Source organism: Nipponia nippon, unplaced genomic scaffold, assembly GCF_047370975.1.
Source record: "Nipponia nippon isolate SJK-2023a ecotype South Korea unplaced genomic scaffold, ASM4737097v1 scaffold_3, whole genome shotgun sequence".
Lineage (NCBI taxonomy): Eukaryota > Metazoa > Chordata > Aves > Pelecaniformes > Threskiornithidae > Nipponia > Nipponia nippon.
The window spans coordinates 118,882,439-118,897,371 of record NW_028262347.1 but is presented as its reverse complement, the minus strand read 5'-3'; the positions used below and the strand labels follow the sequence as shown (position 1 = coordinate 118,897,371).

The 14,933-nt window shown below is 41.7% G+C and overlaps 2 protein-coding genes across 9 annotated transcripts in view; one reads left to right on the top strand and one right to left on the bottom strand.

The window, feature by feature from the left end:
* Window positions 1–9,363, top strand: part of SHTN1 (shootin 1) — a 68,537-nt gene extending 59,174 nt beyond the window's left edge. For 2 of the 4 annotated variants that reach the window (XM_087765150.1, XM_087765153.1), the window contains one exon: window positions 7,827–9,363. In XM_087765150.1, coding sequence (XP_087621276.1) covers window positions 7,827–8,037 — 211 coding nt within the window. In that variant the 3' untranslated portion in view covers window positions 8,038–9,363. Of the gene's footprint in view, window positions 1–7,135; window positions 7,247–7,826 lie in introns of all 4 variants that reach the window. The other 2 variants (XM_087765151.1, XM_087765152.1) reach the window with 2 other exon arrangements.
* ENO4 (enolase 4) overlaps window positions 809–14,933 on the bottom strand; it is a 29,848-nt gene continuing 15,723 nt past the window's right edge. The window contains exons 11-21 of one of the 5 annotated variants that reach the window (XM_087765146.1): window positions 14,236–14,431; window positions 13,201–13,268; window positions 12,518–12,635; window positions 8,522–10,510; window positions 7,344–7,488; window positions 3,894–6,235; window positions 3,479–3,800; window positions 2,791–2,868; window positions 2,175–2,294; window positions 1,875–2,086; window positions 809–1,590 (exon numbers count right to left, since the gene is read on the bottom strand). In XM_087765146.1, coding sequence (XP_087621272.1) covers window positions 10,329–10,510; window positions 12,518–12,635; window positions 13,201–13,268; window positions 14,236–14,431 — 564 coding nt within the window. In that variant the 3' untranslated portion in view covers window positions 809–1,590; window positions 1,875–2,086; window positions 2,175–2,294; ... (3 more) ...; window positions 7,344–7,488; window positions 8,522–10,328. Of the gene's footprint in view, window positions 2,087–2,174; window positions 2,295–2,790; window positions 2,869–3,478; window positions 3,801–3,893; window positions 6,236–7,343; window positions 7,489–8,521; window positions 10,511–12,517; window positions 12,636–13,200; window positions 13,269–14,235; window positions 14,432–14,933 lie in introns of those variants that run through there. The other 4 variants (XM_087765147.1, XM_087765145.1, XM_087765144.1 and 1 more) reach the window with 4 other exon arrangements.

Sequence of the window (14,933 nt, the reverse complement as noted above, 5' to 3'; positions counted from 1 at the left end):
AAAAAAAAGAAAAAATACTGTCAGTGCTGCATTTGCAGAGATGGGCAGCAGAATCTTTTGTCACAACAGATTGAAGACCCAAGGTGCCAGTGAAGCATCAAAGAGTTAAACCTTCTTCAGAAATATTTATTTCAGACAGATCCTGTGGAAGATTCGTTTGTTTTACAACAAGACCAAGCTCCTTTTGAAATTAGGCTATGCACTTGCTTCAGTTCCCTTGCCAGGTTGTTTGTCAGTTTGTCACTTCAAGAAAAGGAAATAGATGAGACAAATCAGATCGGCAGAATATTGTAATCATGGCTAATTAAACCTCTGATTTCCTGCTCTATCAGTTAAAAAATACCACCAGTACCAATTCTAGCAAGTCTCCATTGCTTGGTTCAAAGGAGTAGGTCACAACAAATGAGCTGCAAATTCAGTTTGCATCTTTTTTTTATGAACTGATATTTACTTCCCTCTCCTGCAGGTACTTTTATCTTTTATTTTTGAATCGATAAAGAGCCCGATTTCCTTTTGTGCTCTACAGTTTTATTTAATTTGCACTGAGTTTTAAAAGCAGAATGCCTTTTCCAATTGTATGTATTCTCCCCTTTTATTTCATTTAAGTATCCTTAGAAGAAAGATAATCCTCATTTTCATTTAATCAGAAAGATGAAGATTTGTTCAGCAGTTAATTTGACATGAATAATGCCATTGCATTTTCTTGAACTGCTAAAGGTGAGGTTGTTCCTGAAAAATACTGTGTTTGTAGTTTGTGGATTTCTACAGTCTTGAACAGACAACCTTAATCAGAAAATACAGCAACTCCTACCACCTTTGTCTACCTTTATTCCACCAAACTAAGTGGAAATTGCATTTACAAGAAAGGAAATGAAATAATTGCAGGCCCCAAGGTCTTGCAGAATGCGTGGTGAATTGACAGTGAAAAGGATCTTGTGTTGACAGTCACAGTTGTTATGTGTTATAAAAGCATATGTGAAGCTCAATTTATTTCTCAGCTTGCCTATTCAGTGACATCCTAAAAGACACATTTCACTTCAATTTATCTGTTTAAAGCATTAAAACAAATGTGGTGGGCCAGATTCCGTAGTGCTGCAGGGCTTCTTTGCACCGAGTCGCTGGTGTAAACCTGCTTGCTTGGACGGGCTCATCCTTGCGGATGGTTTTCCAGCGAGAGAGAAGGGGCTGGGGCTCTCGTACTCTTCTGGCGCTGGGCTGGCAGGGAGGAGCAGAAACAACCTAGATGCTTCCTACCATGTAGAAGCGCAATTACTTTTCGTTTTTCTCCTGGGTGCTGCTTGCAGCAAAGGTGAGTAGAAGCAGCCTCCAGACTCCATGGTGTGTAAGCGCTGTTTTGAAACAGGGCTCACTTGAAGCAGACATCAGAAGGAAGTTCATTTGCCTAACATGTCTGACAGCTTGGCTCTGTAATTAGGCAGTTCTCTGGGCTTCCCTGGGTACCTCTGTACTAGCAGTTTAGTTTGGATCAGCAGAGCGCTTCTGAAGCAAATCTCATGATTGTCCCCATTTGCTATGCTTCGATTTGTATCCTGGAGTGGTCTTCGTGCATAAACTGGATCCCTGGGTTCACTGGATGAGTGAAACAGAACCAGAAGACGTGACCCAGCCGTTAACAGCTGCCCGGGGGCCCCACGGGAGCTAGTTCAGAGAATAACCCCCCTGAAGCGTGTGTTAGGAGGGCACCGGCCTGAAGCACAGGCTGTTTCCCTCCACGTGTCTGCTCCTGTTGCACCACACTATTTTCTAAAGGAGACCGTGTTAACTAAACAAACAGTACACTGCTTTGAGCAGGTACCCTAAATGACAAAGGCATACAAAAGATTTATTGTGGCTCTTCTTCTCCTTATTCATACCTGAGGTAAAAGGAGGCAGCTGTCTCATCATTTGCAATTCCTTGAAATCTGACAAAGGTGTGACCTGCTTCAGCTGTTTGCAGCAGCCAAGCAAGCCTTTTATAGCACAGTAGGGGATTGCGTGTCTCATAATTACCAGGTGTCTCTTGCAGCGCAGTGTTTATTCTTTTTTTCTTCGCCGAGATTTTAATGTACAGCTTCCTATAGAAAACCTTAGGAACAGTTGTGCATGAGAGATTTCTCTTTGCTGCACCATCCATTTACTGAGGTTTGTCATCTGAAGGAGGAGGTAATACTTACAGACATTTAAATGCAAGGGGGCCTTATTCATCATTCTTTATTCAGTAACAGTTGAGCACACCTGTTCGCATGGAGAAGGAAGGTCACGCCTTTGAAAAAGACCCAGTCTTGAAAATGGATCTGTGAACGATACGTAGACAGAAATCAGCTCGTTGAGTAACATCCTGGATCCTCCCGGCCCGCCTGTCAGTGACAGCCTAACCTAAATACGCGGGGGGTGAGGACCTTCGGTCTTTGGCTGAAGCAGGACTCGTACCGTGGTTGCTCCTGCGGTTAAGTGTTGCCAAAGCACTGGCCTCCAGCTGCCTCAGCTGGGCCGCTCGGGTGAGTTGCCAGAGGAGGGATTGTGGAAAAGGGCCGTGACGTCAGCAAATACAGGTTGATTCTGAAATTTCCCTGTAATCAAACTAAGTGATGATACCTCAGAGGAATTAATTCAGAAGAAAAATGCGGGTTTCAGACGACTGGGTGAGGTGTTATTTCGGTGCAGAAGACTGTTAGACGAGGGGTCTGAAGCCATGAAGCGGATGATTTGGGATGTGTGCGGTTCCGCTGCGGTGGAGCTGAGGGGGAAGCCATCACTAATGTGCGTCCTATCGAGAAATTGAGGCCTTACCTCAGTATTCAGGTAACTTCCTCTGCAAATGTCTTCCCAAGCGTTTAACCCAGCGTGAGTGTAATTCTGTGACAATTGCTTAGAAGAGAATAGGTGACAATTTAGTTCCTCTGGGAGCAAGGAGAACTCCTGGGACTCCCCGCGGTGCGCAGACACGGGAGGGAAAGGTGTGGCTGGCTCGGCCCCTGGGTTTGGGGGGGATTTATTTTTTTTTTTCCCCAGCACTTTGTAAACATTTTGTTTCTGGGCAGCGGAGTTCTCCGCTAACGGTGTGAACCACAGAGAGCGTTAGTCTTAATCTGATGATTTTATACAATTAAAGGATTTGTCCTCCTCCTCCTGGCTGTAATCTTAGTACCTCTGAATCGTCTACCAGCTCTGTGGGAAGCAGCTCAGCCTCAGCTAGACAGAACTGCAAAGGTTTTCCAGTGCAGCTTGAACATGGGCAATTTCGTTTGAACAACAAATGAAGAAAACAATGGGATGTTCTGGAAGTTTGAGGTCTCCTCAATTTTAACTGTTTTAAAAGCTACTGTCACGCGTTTTTCTCAGACCGTACTTTATGCACGCTCTCTCGGTGCAGGTAGAAGCTCTCCAAGATTCTTCATTTAAATGAATTTGCCAATCTTTTTGAGCATTTTCAAAAAAAGCACCTAAAAATGGGAACAATTTCCATACTAAAGATTACCTGCAGTTCCATTCTGCTCGCTGCTATGTTGACCACCTTTCTACTCAGCAAGATTTAGCAGGTGCATTCCTGAAACGGAGCAGGTTTCTTGTACTTTCTTCACAGATGTCTGGTGTTATAGGTAGTACTGGTACTATCAGAGGAGGGACCCAACAGACCGGTTCACTGGTGTCACTGTTTGTATTCCCTGTCATTCCCTTTTGACAAATGCTGTAGTGTGATGGAATTTTTTGTTCATTGAAGACTTTCAAGACTTGGAATCGGTGCATTTTTTACTGTTGTTTGGTATTAGCCTTTGGTCCCATCTGTTGTGTTCCCCTGCCTCGTTAAGAATTCGGAAATAATTAATGAACGCATCTGCAGTTTTGCTTTTATTCTCAGTAAAAGTTTTTGTCGGAGGATAAAATCGACTCACCTCTGGCACGCCACAGACCCCCCACGGTGGCACTCTGCTGAGCGGAGAGCCGCTCTCCTGTACGGGCTGACACCTGGGGCGGGTTAGCCCGGGCCAGCTGAGCTGCGGTTATTTGGCAAACCCTCCGAGCACGGTCCTTTGGAAAGGACGTAGTGACTGGAGTAGGAACTCTGTTGCACGAGTGATGTTTGCCCTCAGTTATGGGGATCTTGTTGGAAAACGGGAATGGGGTCAGGGTGGGCGGTAGTTAGGCAAATAGCAAGCTATAACTGACATGCAGGCATGGGTTTTGAGCGTTATAAAGAAGCAACTGGTGGTGAACCACTGTCAAACTAGCTTAATGCTTTAAATCTCATCTTTTGGGGAGTAAGGAATAGCACCAGCGGAGTTTTATTTTGGTTTTGAAAGCAATTTTGCTGTGAAGAGAGATGACAGCTATTTCAGCGCCCTAGATTAGGGAGCTCGCTGAAAGACAAGGTATGCCAACGTGGTGCCATGGTAAGCACTGGCTTTTGTAGCAGAAATGACTTAATTCACACCAGCTCGGTTCCAGGCAGAGTATCTACCCGCAGTCTCCCATGCTTATACTATCTACTTGCAAAACCAGTTGTTTTTTGCCAATATTTTCTAAATATGCTGTAAAATACATGGATTTTCCTACAGCGTTTTTCTTGATCGGTTTCCTTTAGCCTTCTGCTTTTACATAGTGTTAGGAAATTGGATGGGACTTCATCCAATAAAATTTTCCATGATATTTACATACAATTCTGGTTTCTAATGGAAACATATCACAATGAGTTCATGAACAGAGCACCGAGCAAGCTTAAATACCAAGGTTATAATATTAACCAGAGGAAACAAAGAAAATCCAAGTCTCCGTTGACAATCCGATCCTTAGTTTGTCCTTTTGTACTCCTACTGTAAATTATTTACAAAGGGCACAGCAGTACTGGCTCACAGACGGCCCGTCAGGCGTAACCCTTTATTTTTACATCTTCTGTAGCTTCTGGAAGTCTGTACGTGGAATATATTGCTTTTGATACTCTTATATCACAAGCAGTGCTTCTCAGTACTGCATGGGACTTTGCATATCCCATACAATTAATCTAAAATGCATTTATCATCTAAATCTGGATTTCAAAGTACAGATTTTATGTGTTTAGTCATAAAAATATATGCAGGCTTATGAACAATTAGGTGTGAATGAATACAATAGAACTAGGATCTCAATTTCTGGCTTAAATATATAGTTGGACAAATAACAAGAATACTGATAACGACATTAACAATCTTAATGAAGGAAGAGCTTTGCATAGAGCTAAATGCAAGTACCTCGGCTGGACAAATTTACAATTGTTCAAAACTGGGGCTAACTGTATCTGTACTAATTGCTTTTCTCAGCTTTATTTGTAGCAGCAAAACCTGTTTTTTGAAAGGGAGCACCAAAATTACGTTCATTCTTGCACTGAAACTTTATTATGCCTGCATTCTGCTCTTGACAAACTATTGAAAGCGAGCTATGAATACCTGATAAAGAGGGTTAATAATTTTTCACAATACCTCGGCTGTAACAGCAGCACTGTCAGGCTGGCGCTGCAGCAGTGTAAAGGATTTGAAGAAGGGAATGCTAGCACAACGAAGTCTGAATAGTAATTCTTATTTTTATGCTTGAAACGCTGATTTAATCACTGGTTTTCTCCATTAAACTACTTTATATCGACATCTTTCATTTTTCTGTCCTTTGAAGGTGGTAAATATGATTGCCGTTTTATCCATTTTTGTTATAAATGAAACAGACTTCGGAGCGTTTGGCTGTGCATCAGTTGTTGGAATGCTGCCATACACTAATGCAGACTCCCCACTGTGAGCCCAGTGAAGAATTATACTTTGATTCACCAGATTGTATTAAATAGTCCAGCTGTTGGGATTTGAAAGATAGTTACCTCCAAAGTGAAATAAAAATGAACTTGGCATTTATGGCTTTGACCATTTTTATAGTGTTGGGCAATCAGCTTTTCAGAGGTAGCACTTTTTAAAATAACCCTCTTCTGGTTACGCTGCTTTAAAAAGTTTAATTTGCTGCAACATTCAAAATACCCCACCTTGTATTTTCTGGAATGATTGGCAACTTTTGCATAAAATAAGCATTATTTTCCTTATGAAATCACTAGCTTCTGATGATAATCAAATGAGTCTGAAACTGTATCTATTAGCGCCAATTTCTGCATTAATTAACTTATACCGAAGTTCTAGTGTTAGAGACAATTCTTGTAATTAAAGCTTGAACGTGGGATTTCATTCGCTATATCCAGTGCTTCAGTAGCAAGCTGAGGACAGTCTTTCTGAAACGGCAAGTGCAACAACTGTTGTTTCCGCGCTTATTTAGTTGTTTTTAACCTGTACGTTGACTCTGTCCCCCTCAGGTGGGAGCCAGCACATTCTCCGCCCCGTGCTCTAATTGTTGAGTGGGGTGACCTCTTTTTTCCGTGTCATTTTCTCTAGGACAAAGACTGTCACAATAGAGGGCGGTTCGTAGCAGATGGATCCAGTGGCTGAATTTCTTTCTCTGGCCTCCAGTTGATTCTACTTTTTCCTTTCAAGGGTGTACCTTAGCAGTATGGAAGGCCGTTCCTTATGAGTAAGCATGAAAAATTAAAAAAAAAAAAAAAAAAAGAAAAAAAGAAAGGCTGTGGACTAGCAAATGCAGCGGCATTCAGCTCTGCAGTCAGGCGTCCCGGGAGCGGGGAGTGCCTGTAGGGCCTTCCTGCACCAAGGATTTTTCCACCTGTCCGGTTTGGTGGCTGTAGCTGCGTGGGTGTGGGCACCCCTACGGTATTCACGCCGTCGGGTAAGGCCCGGCCTAAAGATGGGCCGAGCACGCCGGTGTGGCCGCGTGGTTACATGCCCTCGGGCGCAGGGGCCGAGAGGCCCTGGGAGGCGCGGTGGAGGAGGTGTACGGCCGTGCTGTGAGGCCGTGCTCGAGCCGCCTCTCTGCCCCTACGGCAGTGCTCAGGTGGTGTAGGAGACACCCCCGTCCGCCACTTGTTCAGGTCCTGCTTTCCCAGTGTTTGCCTTGCTCTCTGCTGGCACTTTCTCGCTGACCTAAGGATTTGCCTGCACGTTTTCAACGCCAGTACGAAGCTTTTGAATACAGACAAGTGCTTTTAGGGTTTATAGCATGATGCCAGCCCCAACAAATAATCCTGGTGTCTCTGACCTTCCCTTCCTCTCTCCCTGCTCAGAGGGCTTTTTATCTGCAAGAACCCCCACGCTGCAAGCAATCACGACATAACCCCATTTCTGCAGCACAGAACGTCAGTCTGACGCCCACTGGATTTCAGCAAACCCAGGAGGTGATGTTCACAAATCACTTATGCTTGCTCCCAGCGAGACCGCTCGCAGCCTGGTGGTGCTGAGCCGTGGCGGAAAATCTGGTTACGGTGGCCCTACCTCCCTGCCGTACGTCGAGCGTCGGGCAGCGAAAGCCCTGGAGGAGGCGGCACCTTCTCCTTTCAGGCTGCGGGGCTGCACAGGAGCGGGTAGCGTTTTCTCTGGGCGCAGCTGCTCTGTTGGATGTGGGGGAGCCTAAATCCAGCTCCAAGAGGAGCAGAGAGAAAATCAGTTCTTAAGACTTTAAACCGATTTGTAGCCTTAAGGATTTTTTCAGTGTTTTCTAAGTTTTGTTTTTCCTGTTAAACATCTTCCATTGCTAGCTTAACAAATGATTCAGGAGAGGTAATGTGAGCATGGCATTTCGCGAACCACTCTCTGGATGTAACAGCTGTAAATCTAGAAATCTGTTTCCTAGTTTAGTAGACCTCTCCTGGTCATACGCGCTACTAATAATAGAAATGCTTTTCTGTATATTTATAGTCTTTCTCCTAAATACGTGAACAGTTATCTGTATTCATCTATTTATTCTTTTTCCTTTAGATCAACTAGTCATACGGAATTTACAAGAAAAGCTTCTAGCAGTGAAAAAGAGACCGAATCCATTGTAGTTTTAGATCCTGTTTCCACCAGCGGGGATCAGACGCCTGAAAACACGCTGAATCCAAACAAAATGCAAGAAGAAAAAAGCAAGCCGCTGCATAAAGAAACTAATGCTGAGAAAATAAAAGAAACAGACAGTTCTAACTGTTAATCGTTATTCTGAAAGGCTGTAACTTTTGGGAATCATTACTGGAGATGTAAATTGCTTAGGTGTGTTACTAGGGGCTACGGTCTGTACTCCAAAGCCTTTTCAATAACATAGATTGAAATGGTCTTTTGTATGCGGTTTTGTTACATGCGTTAAAGTGTTAAATAACTATGTATCACTCAAAATCCCTTTCCCGTTTTAATTCCGCAGGTATGGTTAATATTTTCTTAGATATTGTCAGTTACCTTTTCTTTAAAACTGTATTTGAAAAGGCTTTTTTAATTATTCTTTTGTTGAGAAGATACCTTGTTAAAGGTCCATTCTGAAGCTTGCCAGAAGCCCCTTGCATCCCTCTTGAACTGGACAGCTTTGGGGTAGCCCCTATGAAGGCGGTTACACACACATCAGCTTTAGTCGGGGGGGGATTACTAATAATTAAAAAATCAGGTTTTAGACGCATTGCTTTAAAAATATTTTTGATACCTACTTAAGCCAAGATCTTGTAGGTCTCCTTACTGCCATCTCCACACACGCTCTTTTGAGGAAATTAAAAGCACAAGCGCAACACTTCTGGTTCAGAGTCCCCGGTGCGCAGGTAGCCCACGGGCTGGAGAGCAGAGGCAGTGCAGCACGTCATTTCGGTACCAAGACGTTCGGTAACGATGGCCAAAGTCAGAAGCTTGTGGGTTGAGATTGGTGCTCTCATTTGGAGGAAAAGCTGTTCAAAGGAGGAATCCTCTCCTGGTTTTTGCTTCAGTGTTACATAGCAAAGTTTGGAACTGCTGCAAAAAATAAGTCACCTAGGCTCCCGTGAGTATGGAGTACACTGGGATTCAGTCATTCTAGGACTGCAAGTTACTTGGAGTCAACATTTTGAGAACTCCCAGCGGAGACCTCGCAGCACTAACAGATACGGCTTTGCCTCGGACCTGGTACGCGCTGGGGGCATTAATTTCGTTATTAGGTAACACTTTAAATGTCTGTATCTCACGACACAACTCCCAGTTTCCCTCAGCCCTTGCTGATGACAGTGAGATAGGTACGTCACTGACTCGCTCCACTGCCAATTCACATTCCACTGTGGTCTCTTTTTAAATTCAACACAGGAGCTCATTCTTTTATAATGAATGGACAAATGTAATCAGGGATTTACCTAAAGATCGGCGTAACTGAAATTGGGTGGTCAAGTACTTGAATGCACTTGGATTATTTTTTATTTAATGATTTGAAACAGTGATAGTGTTGAAGGATGAATGTTCTGAGTTTGTTGGTTTGGCTCTGCATGCAACTGTCTGGTGCTTTTCCTACAAATAAACCGATAGTAACGAGTGTGGTAGTTTCACATCTTTTTTGGTGTTCTTTGCATGTTTGCTAAGAAAATCTTGGACTGGATCTAATTACTGAATTACATAGAATTCCTAAACTTGGGGAAATTTGCCTCTCGTTTGATATCTTCATTTCTGGGGGGCGGTTGGTTCTGGTGGTTAATTTTTCACCTAGGTATCTGTTACTCTGAATTTGAAACGCAACATTTTATATACATATTTTTCCTCAAATTATTGCTGCTGTATTATATGTTCAAATTTTCCAATGCTACAAAACCCAGAAGTTTTTGAAGAAGTATTTCTTTTACTTAAACTGTTTGTTACCTAGGACATAAATTATTTATTTATCTTTTCACTGTTGCTTATTAAAAAGACTCCGGACAAGTTTCCCAGCCCTTGTGAAATTGACTGCTTATTCCCTGCCTCCGACGGCAGCTTCCTGGCGATGCCAATTACAGCTCTGTGCCCTACATTTGGGGGTCGCACCGACGCACTTGTACTGATGGCTAGCTAGAACTGGAGCAAAATTTCCCTCGTAGGCTAGATCCAAGAGCAGCATTGAGGGTGTGGGGGGATGGAGCAGCATAACAGTCAAGGCCTTTGTTTTTTGTAAAATGGTTTGGTTTTTGTTTTTTTTTTTTACTGTTTGTCAATAGCTTGCTCTTTGTACGGAGAGAGATTGCGACTTTCCCAAAACAAACATTTAGTTTTGGACTTGACACAGAGGTATTTGTTTTGTCCGTTTGTAAATACAGCACAGAACTTTGTGGTATTTTCAAACTATAGCCACTGCTTGGTTAACTTGGCTTCAGCTGAAAGCAATGGTCTCCTGGGAAAAGAGAAGCTAGTACCTGAATGCTTTTAAAAACGTTTAGCTAAAGTGCTTGAAAAGAAATGGATTAAGGAATAGTTAATACAGGAGTTTCTTACTAGATTTTTTTTTTTTTTTTTTAGAAATTTATCCAAAAGTTAATGTTGACAGCCTAGGTCAGCGTGCTGTTCCCTGGGAGCTGCGCAGGCAGGCTGCGAACCTGCGGGCCTGGCTGAGAGTGGTGGAGGCAACGAATCCCGCTTTGGGGGAGGAAGGGCATCAGAAAGTTGTTTTTCTGGCGGTGATTCTTCAGCAAAAATGAATTCAAGATTTGCTTCACCTGAAATAGAAGAGGAAAAGAAACTCATGTTTGCTGTAATCTGGTTTCTTGTAATGTTCTCTGGTGCCCTCAGATTTTTTTAAAGTGGCACATGATGCTTACAAGAGTCTCTGAACACCTTTAAAAGTCCGGTCCTTGGAAACAAAGGCGCACCAGCCCCGCACTTTGATTACAGGAGTAGGGCACAGCAGCCTGAGCTGGGGCGTTTATTGCATTCCCTTCACTCGTCACCTCACCTTGCTGCCCTTTTTCTGAACGCCCATCTTGCTCTGCACTGGTGCTCTGGCAAAAGTTCCTTCCCATCAGCTGGCTGTGCCTCTTCTCCACCACAGCCTTTAACAGCTTGATCTAAGCCCACGTTCAGGCGTTGCTCCTCTAACTAACACCTCGCCTCTCTTCTCACTGCTGTTTTTCCCAATTCTGTGCCGCTCCTTCATCCCTAACCTCACCACCTAATTTCCTGTGTTGCCACCCACCCCGTCGCTCCGTATGTCTCAGCTCTATACGTTCATTTTTAGCAGAGGAATGGCCGGTCTGATTCGGCTTGCAAGCGGTTCACGCGCACCTTCCAGGGGCTGAAACGTGGCACCGGGGCCGCCCAAATCCCCCGTAGCGAGCGGGGAGAAGGCACAGGAGAGCCGCGGCACCGGCTGCTGGGTTGCTCCTGGGCCCAGCTGCGCCCCGCTCAGCCGCTCCTGATGGGCCAGCGCCGCCTCCCATCTACGAGCCGCTGACAGGGTCCTCTACCCCTCGGCTCTCCAGTGTATTCCATAGCTCGCAGCCCAGCCAAATGAAGAGTTTGGTATGCAGCTCAGCTGCGCTACCTCAATATTGTCCTGCTGTCGATTTAGTTATTGGATTTTGTTTCTGCCAAACCATTAACGGCTTCGGGAATTGTTGCTATTTCATTTTGTGAGATATAGGGTTAAATAGTTGTCAAACTGGAGCTCTTTGTTTAGACTATGCCATTTGAACAGGGCATATATTAATATTGCTGAGGCAGCTAAAGGTCACAGCTCTTTATAATCATCTCTTGTTTTTGGAAAATGCATTCTATGAAACCACTGTCTTAGCAAAAAAGCATTTCTGTCTATGTTTCTATTTTTTACAATGATTATAGATGAGCAAGGGGGAGATTTGGAAAACTCAGAATATTTTCAGTAAAACATTTTTTTAAATAAAAACTTTGTTCTATAGCGTGCATGTCAAGTGCTGCTATCCTATGTATAGAAGATTGAAAATTATTAGAAACAAGAGGGTAAGATGACTTAATTCTCCTTCATTTTTCTTAGGCATAATAAATTCTTGCAAACCCTTTCCTTCCTTTCTTCCTCTGCCTCCCCTTCAGACTGTATGCCTTTATTCTGCCTTGATTGATACCTGAACAAGCGAGAAGTGGTTCTAATGAACTGTTAAGCATTTAACAGCGTATAGTGTAAAAAGAAGATGCAGATCCTGAAATGCGGGCAGATGCATACAAGTGGCTAAGGCTGAATGTGCATAGCCAACTTGGGTTTTTCTTGGTTTTATTTAGTGCTTACCCATGCGATTGTAGCTTTCCAAACACATTTTGCTGGAAATGTAACACACAAAAGGGGGCTGTGAAATGAAGTTTTGTTAGCAATATATGTTTAGGGGCTTGAGGGAGGTGGGGTATCTGGCCTAAAATTCCGTTTTTGGCAGCTTTTTGGCGTGTTATATGCGTGGTTTTTGTTTTGTTCCTTTTGCACTGTGGGTTTCAAGACTCCAACCAATTAATTCTGGAAAAAAGCTTAATGTAGGCTACTCCTCAAGAAGGGGTCTATTTTAACATTCAGTAAACAGATAATCCATTAGGACAACAATATACATTGTGGCAAGTGCTATCCTAGGTTTTTTTTTGTCAGCGCTTATTTATAGTCTTTTGATTTCGCTTCCCTCCTGTGGTGCAGTTTCAATCATTCTCCCTCCAATCTTTGTTCTCGTATTCATTGCAAGCTGAAAACAAAGTAAGAAAGAAGCTCATACGTAGCGTTCTATTCTTGGCCAGTTCGTCCTCTATAGCAAGAAGGCGGTTGTATTTGGTCACCCTTTCTCCGCGGGAAAGACCTCCCAACTTGATAAACCTGGCACCCAGTCCAACAGCCTGAAACGAGAAAGTGCGTATTTTAAAACTACACGGTTCGGGAAGTGAAGTCATTCTTAATTACTAAACATGGTATCCTACTTCTAATTTAACACTCTAATCTTTCCACAGATAAAAACCCTCCTTTAAATAAAAATAAAATCTCTTAGTGAAAGATCTGTCGCATGCAAACAATAATTTTCACTGGCGTATGAAATGAAATTTTATTTGCAAATGTAGCTTTAATACAAAAAGACTAAATATATTAGTGTTAAGAATTTTTGCCTAGAATATTATTACTACTCAGAAATGTTTTAAGTAACTCACGGTTTTTTTATAAACTAATGCAACCAAATAGATCAGACACACTTTTGAATATACTCCCTGCTTTGGCAAATTTCCTGTGTGTTCTCTTTAAACTCAAAGATTAACTCTCTGTGGGGGAAAACCCAACCCTCTAGAAAAAGTCGGTTTTGTAAAACGTTGTTTCTTTCTCAAGCAGAAACAAGCTTTCTCCTTAAAAACATAGTCTACGCTAAAAGCAGTGTTCTGGCAATTCTGCAGTTGAACAGCTTTCAATACTTACCAGATCCACAAGGCTATCATCAGAAGATTCTCCATCTGGGCTTCCTAATATGGTAATATGTCTTTGACCTATATATAATGGGCGTATAAAACCTTCATTAGTGTATATTTTATATATTCAACACAGAAATTGTTTGGACTTTTCATTCTTTTTAGCTTTTGGTCTAGCTAAGCTCAAATACAAACAGGAGTAAAACCAACGAAACCCATCTCATAAAGATGTAAACTATATTAGTTTGCTACATTAACATTACGTTTTATTTTCAGCATGGCTAAGGGAATATCTGACATCCTATCCTAATTTCTGTCTCTAGCTGATCTGTCTGGTAATGTATTCTGCAGGCCAGGAGGCTGTTCGATTTATTTTAAATATGCTCCTTACTATAGTAATGATTTTTCTTCACCATAAAAAGGAGTTTACCATCACGACTGAATGAAACCTTTAAGTTGCTATTTACTCGCTTTGATATAGTGATTCTGGGCTTTTTGAAGGAATAAGGAAGGAACTTAGATATATTAAATATGTCCATCTATTCCTTGGGTATAAAAATGAATAAATAAAAACTGATACAAAGAGAAATCTCTACATATGAAACTGCACAAGTTCTTAGTATTGTTACCGCAAAGGCTTGATAATATGTAGTCAATAATCTATGTAAACTGCAATTTTAAACATTTGGGCTTGTTTGGATTTCTTAATTAATACTAGTATTAGTCAAAACTCAGATTACTCAACTACATCTTTTTTTACTTTGTTTAATTCTGATATCTAATGGTATGACACTTAGCTGCAGTGTCAAAGGGCACCCACATTCAAAGCATCCACAGCGTATTAATTTACTATAGTTGAAGCCCTGAATGCTGTTTTAAGCTCCCAAACAGGGATTTGTGAATCAAAACATGAATTTTAGTTTCTTCTGACAAGCAGTTTCTAAATTAGAAGTGGCAATAATTAAATAAAAAGATGTAATATTTACAGGTGTAGCAACACTATTTATTGACATGTAGGGTTTGAGAGTCAGCCCTCTCTACTCACCGTCTAGAAGTCCAGTAAGTTCTATGAGGTCCGATACCTTGGTTTGGTTAATGTATTTTAGGACAACGCCGCTGCACGTTGGTATGTTTATGTTTTGGTCAATTTTAAGTTTGGAAATATATGTGGCAGCATCTTCAGCAATCAGGTAACATTTGGAACCAAGAGCACAACATACATTATTCCATTGTTGTCTGTCCTGCATAAACAATCAAGTAAATAACTGGAGTTTAAAAAAACTAAACTGGATGAAAACCCTAATTAAGGAGGTAAAAATAATTTAAAAAAAATTTTAAAAACTTGGATTTAATCTTAAAGACACTCTTTATATAAACATATTATATTTTATACTGTATTTTAAATCTGTCTACCTAAGAAAAACACCCCACCAGAATTTTGCTTGGATTTTAAGATTTTGCTAGAAAACATAAATTCTAATCTGTCATTAATCAATCAAAGGTAGTTGCACACAAGTATAGTTTAAAATATTTCAAATTAAATTAACTGTAGGAGTTTGATTTCCTTCCTGAGATTTATTTTTATTATTAATGGAATATAAAATAATTTTCTATTGTGTTCTTCAGAGGACTCATTCTTGTGATAATATTTTAAATGTCATAATATTTGCTTGAATATAAAATAATGAAACAGGAGGCAGTCATAGACTCAATGACACGTATCAAGAGAGGATGTTCAGAGCT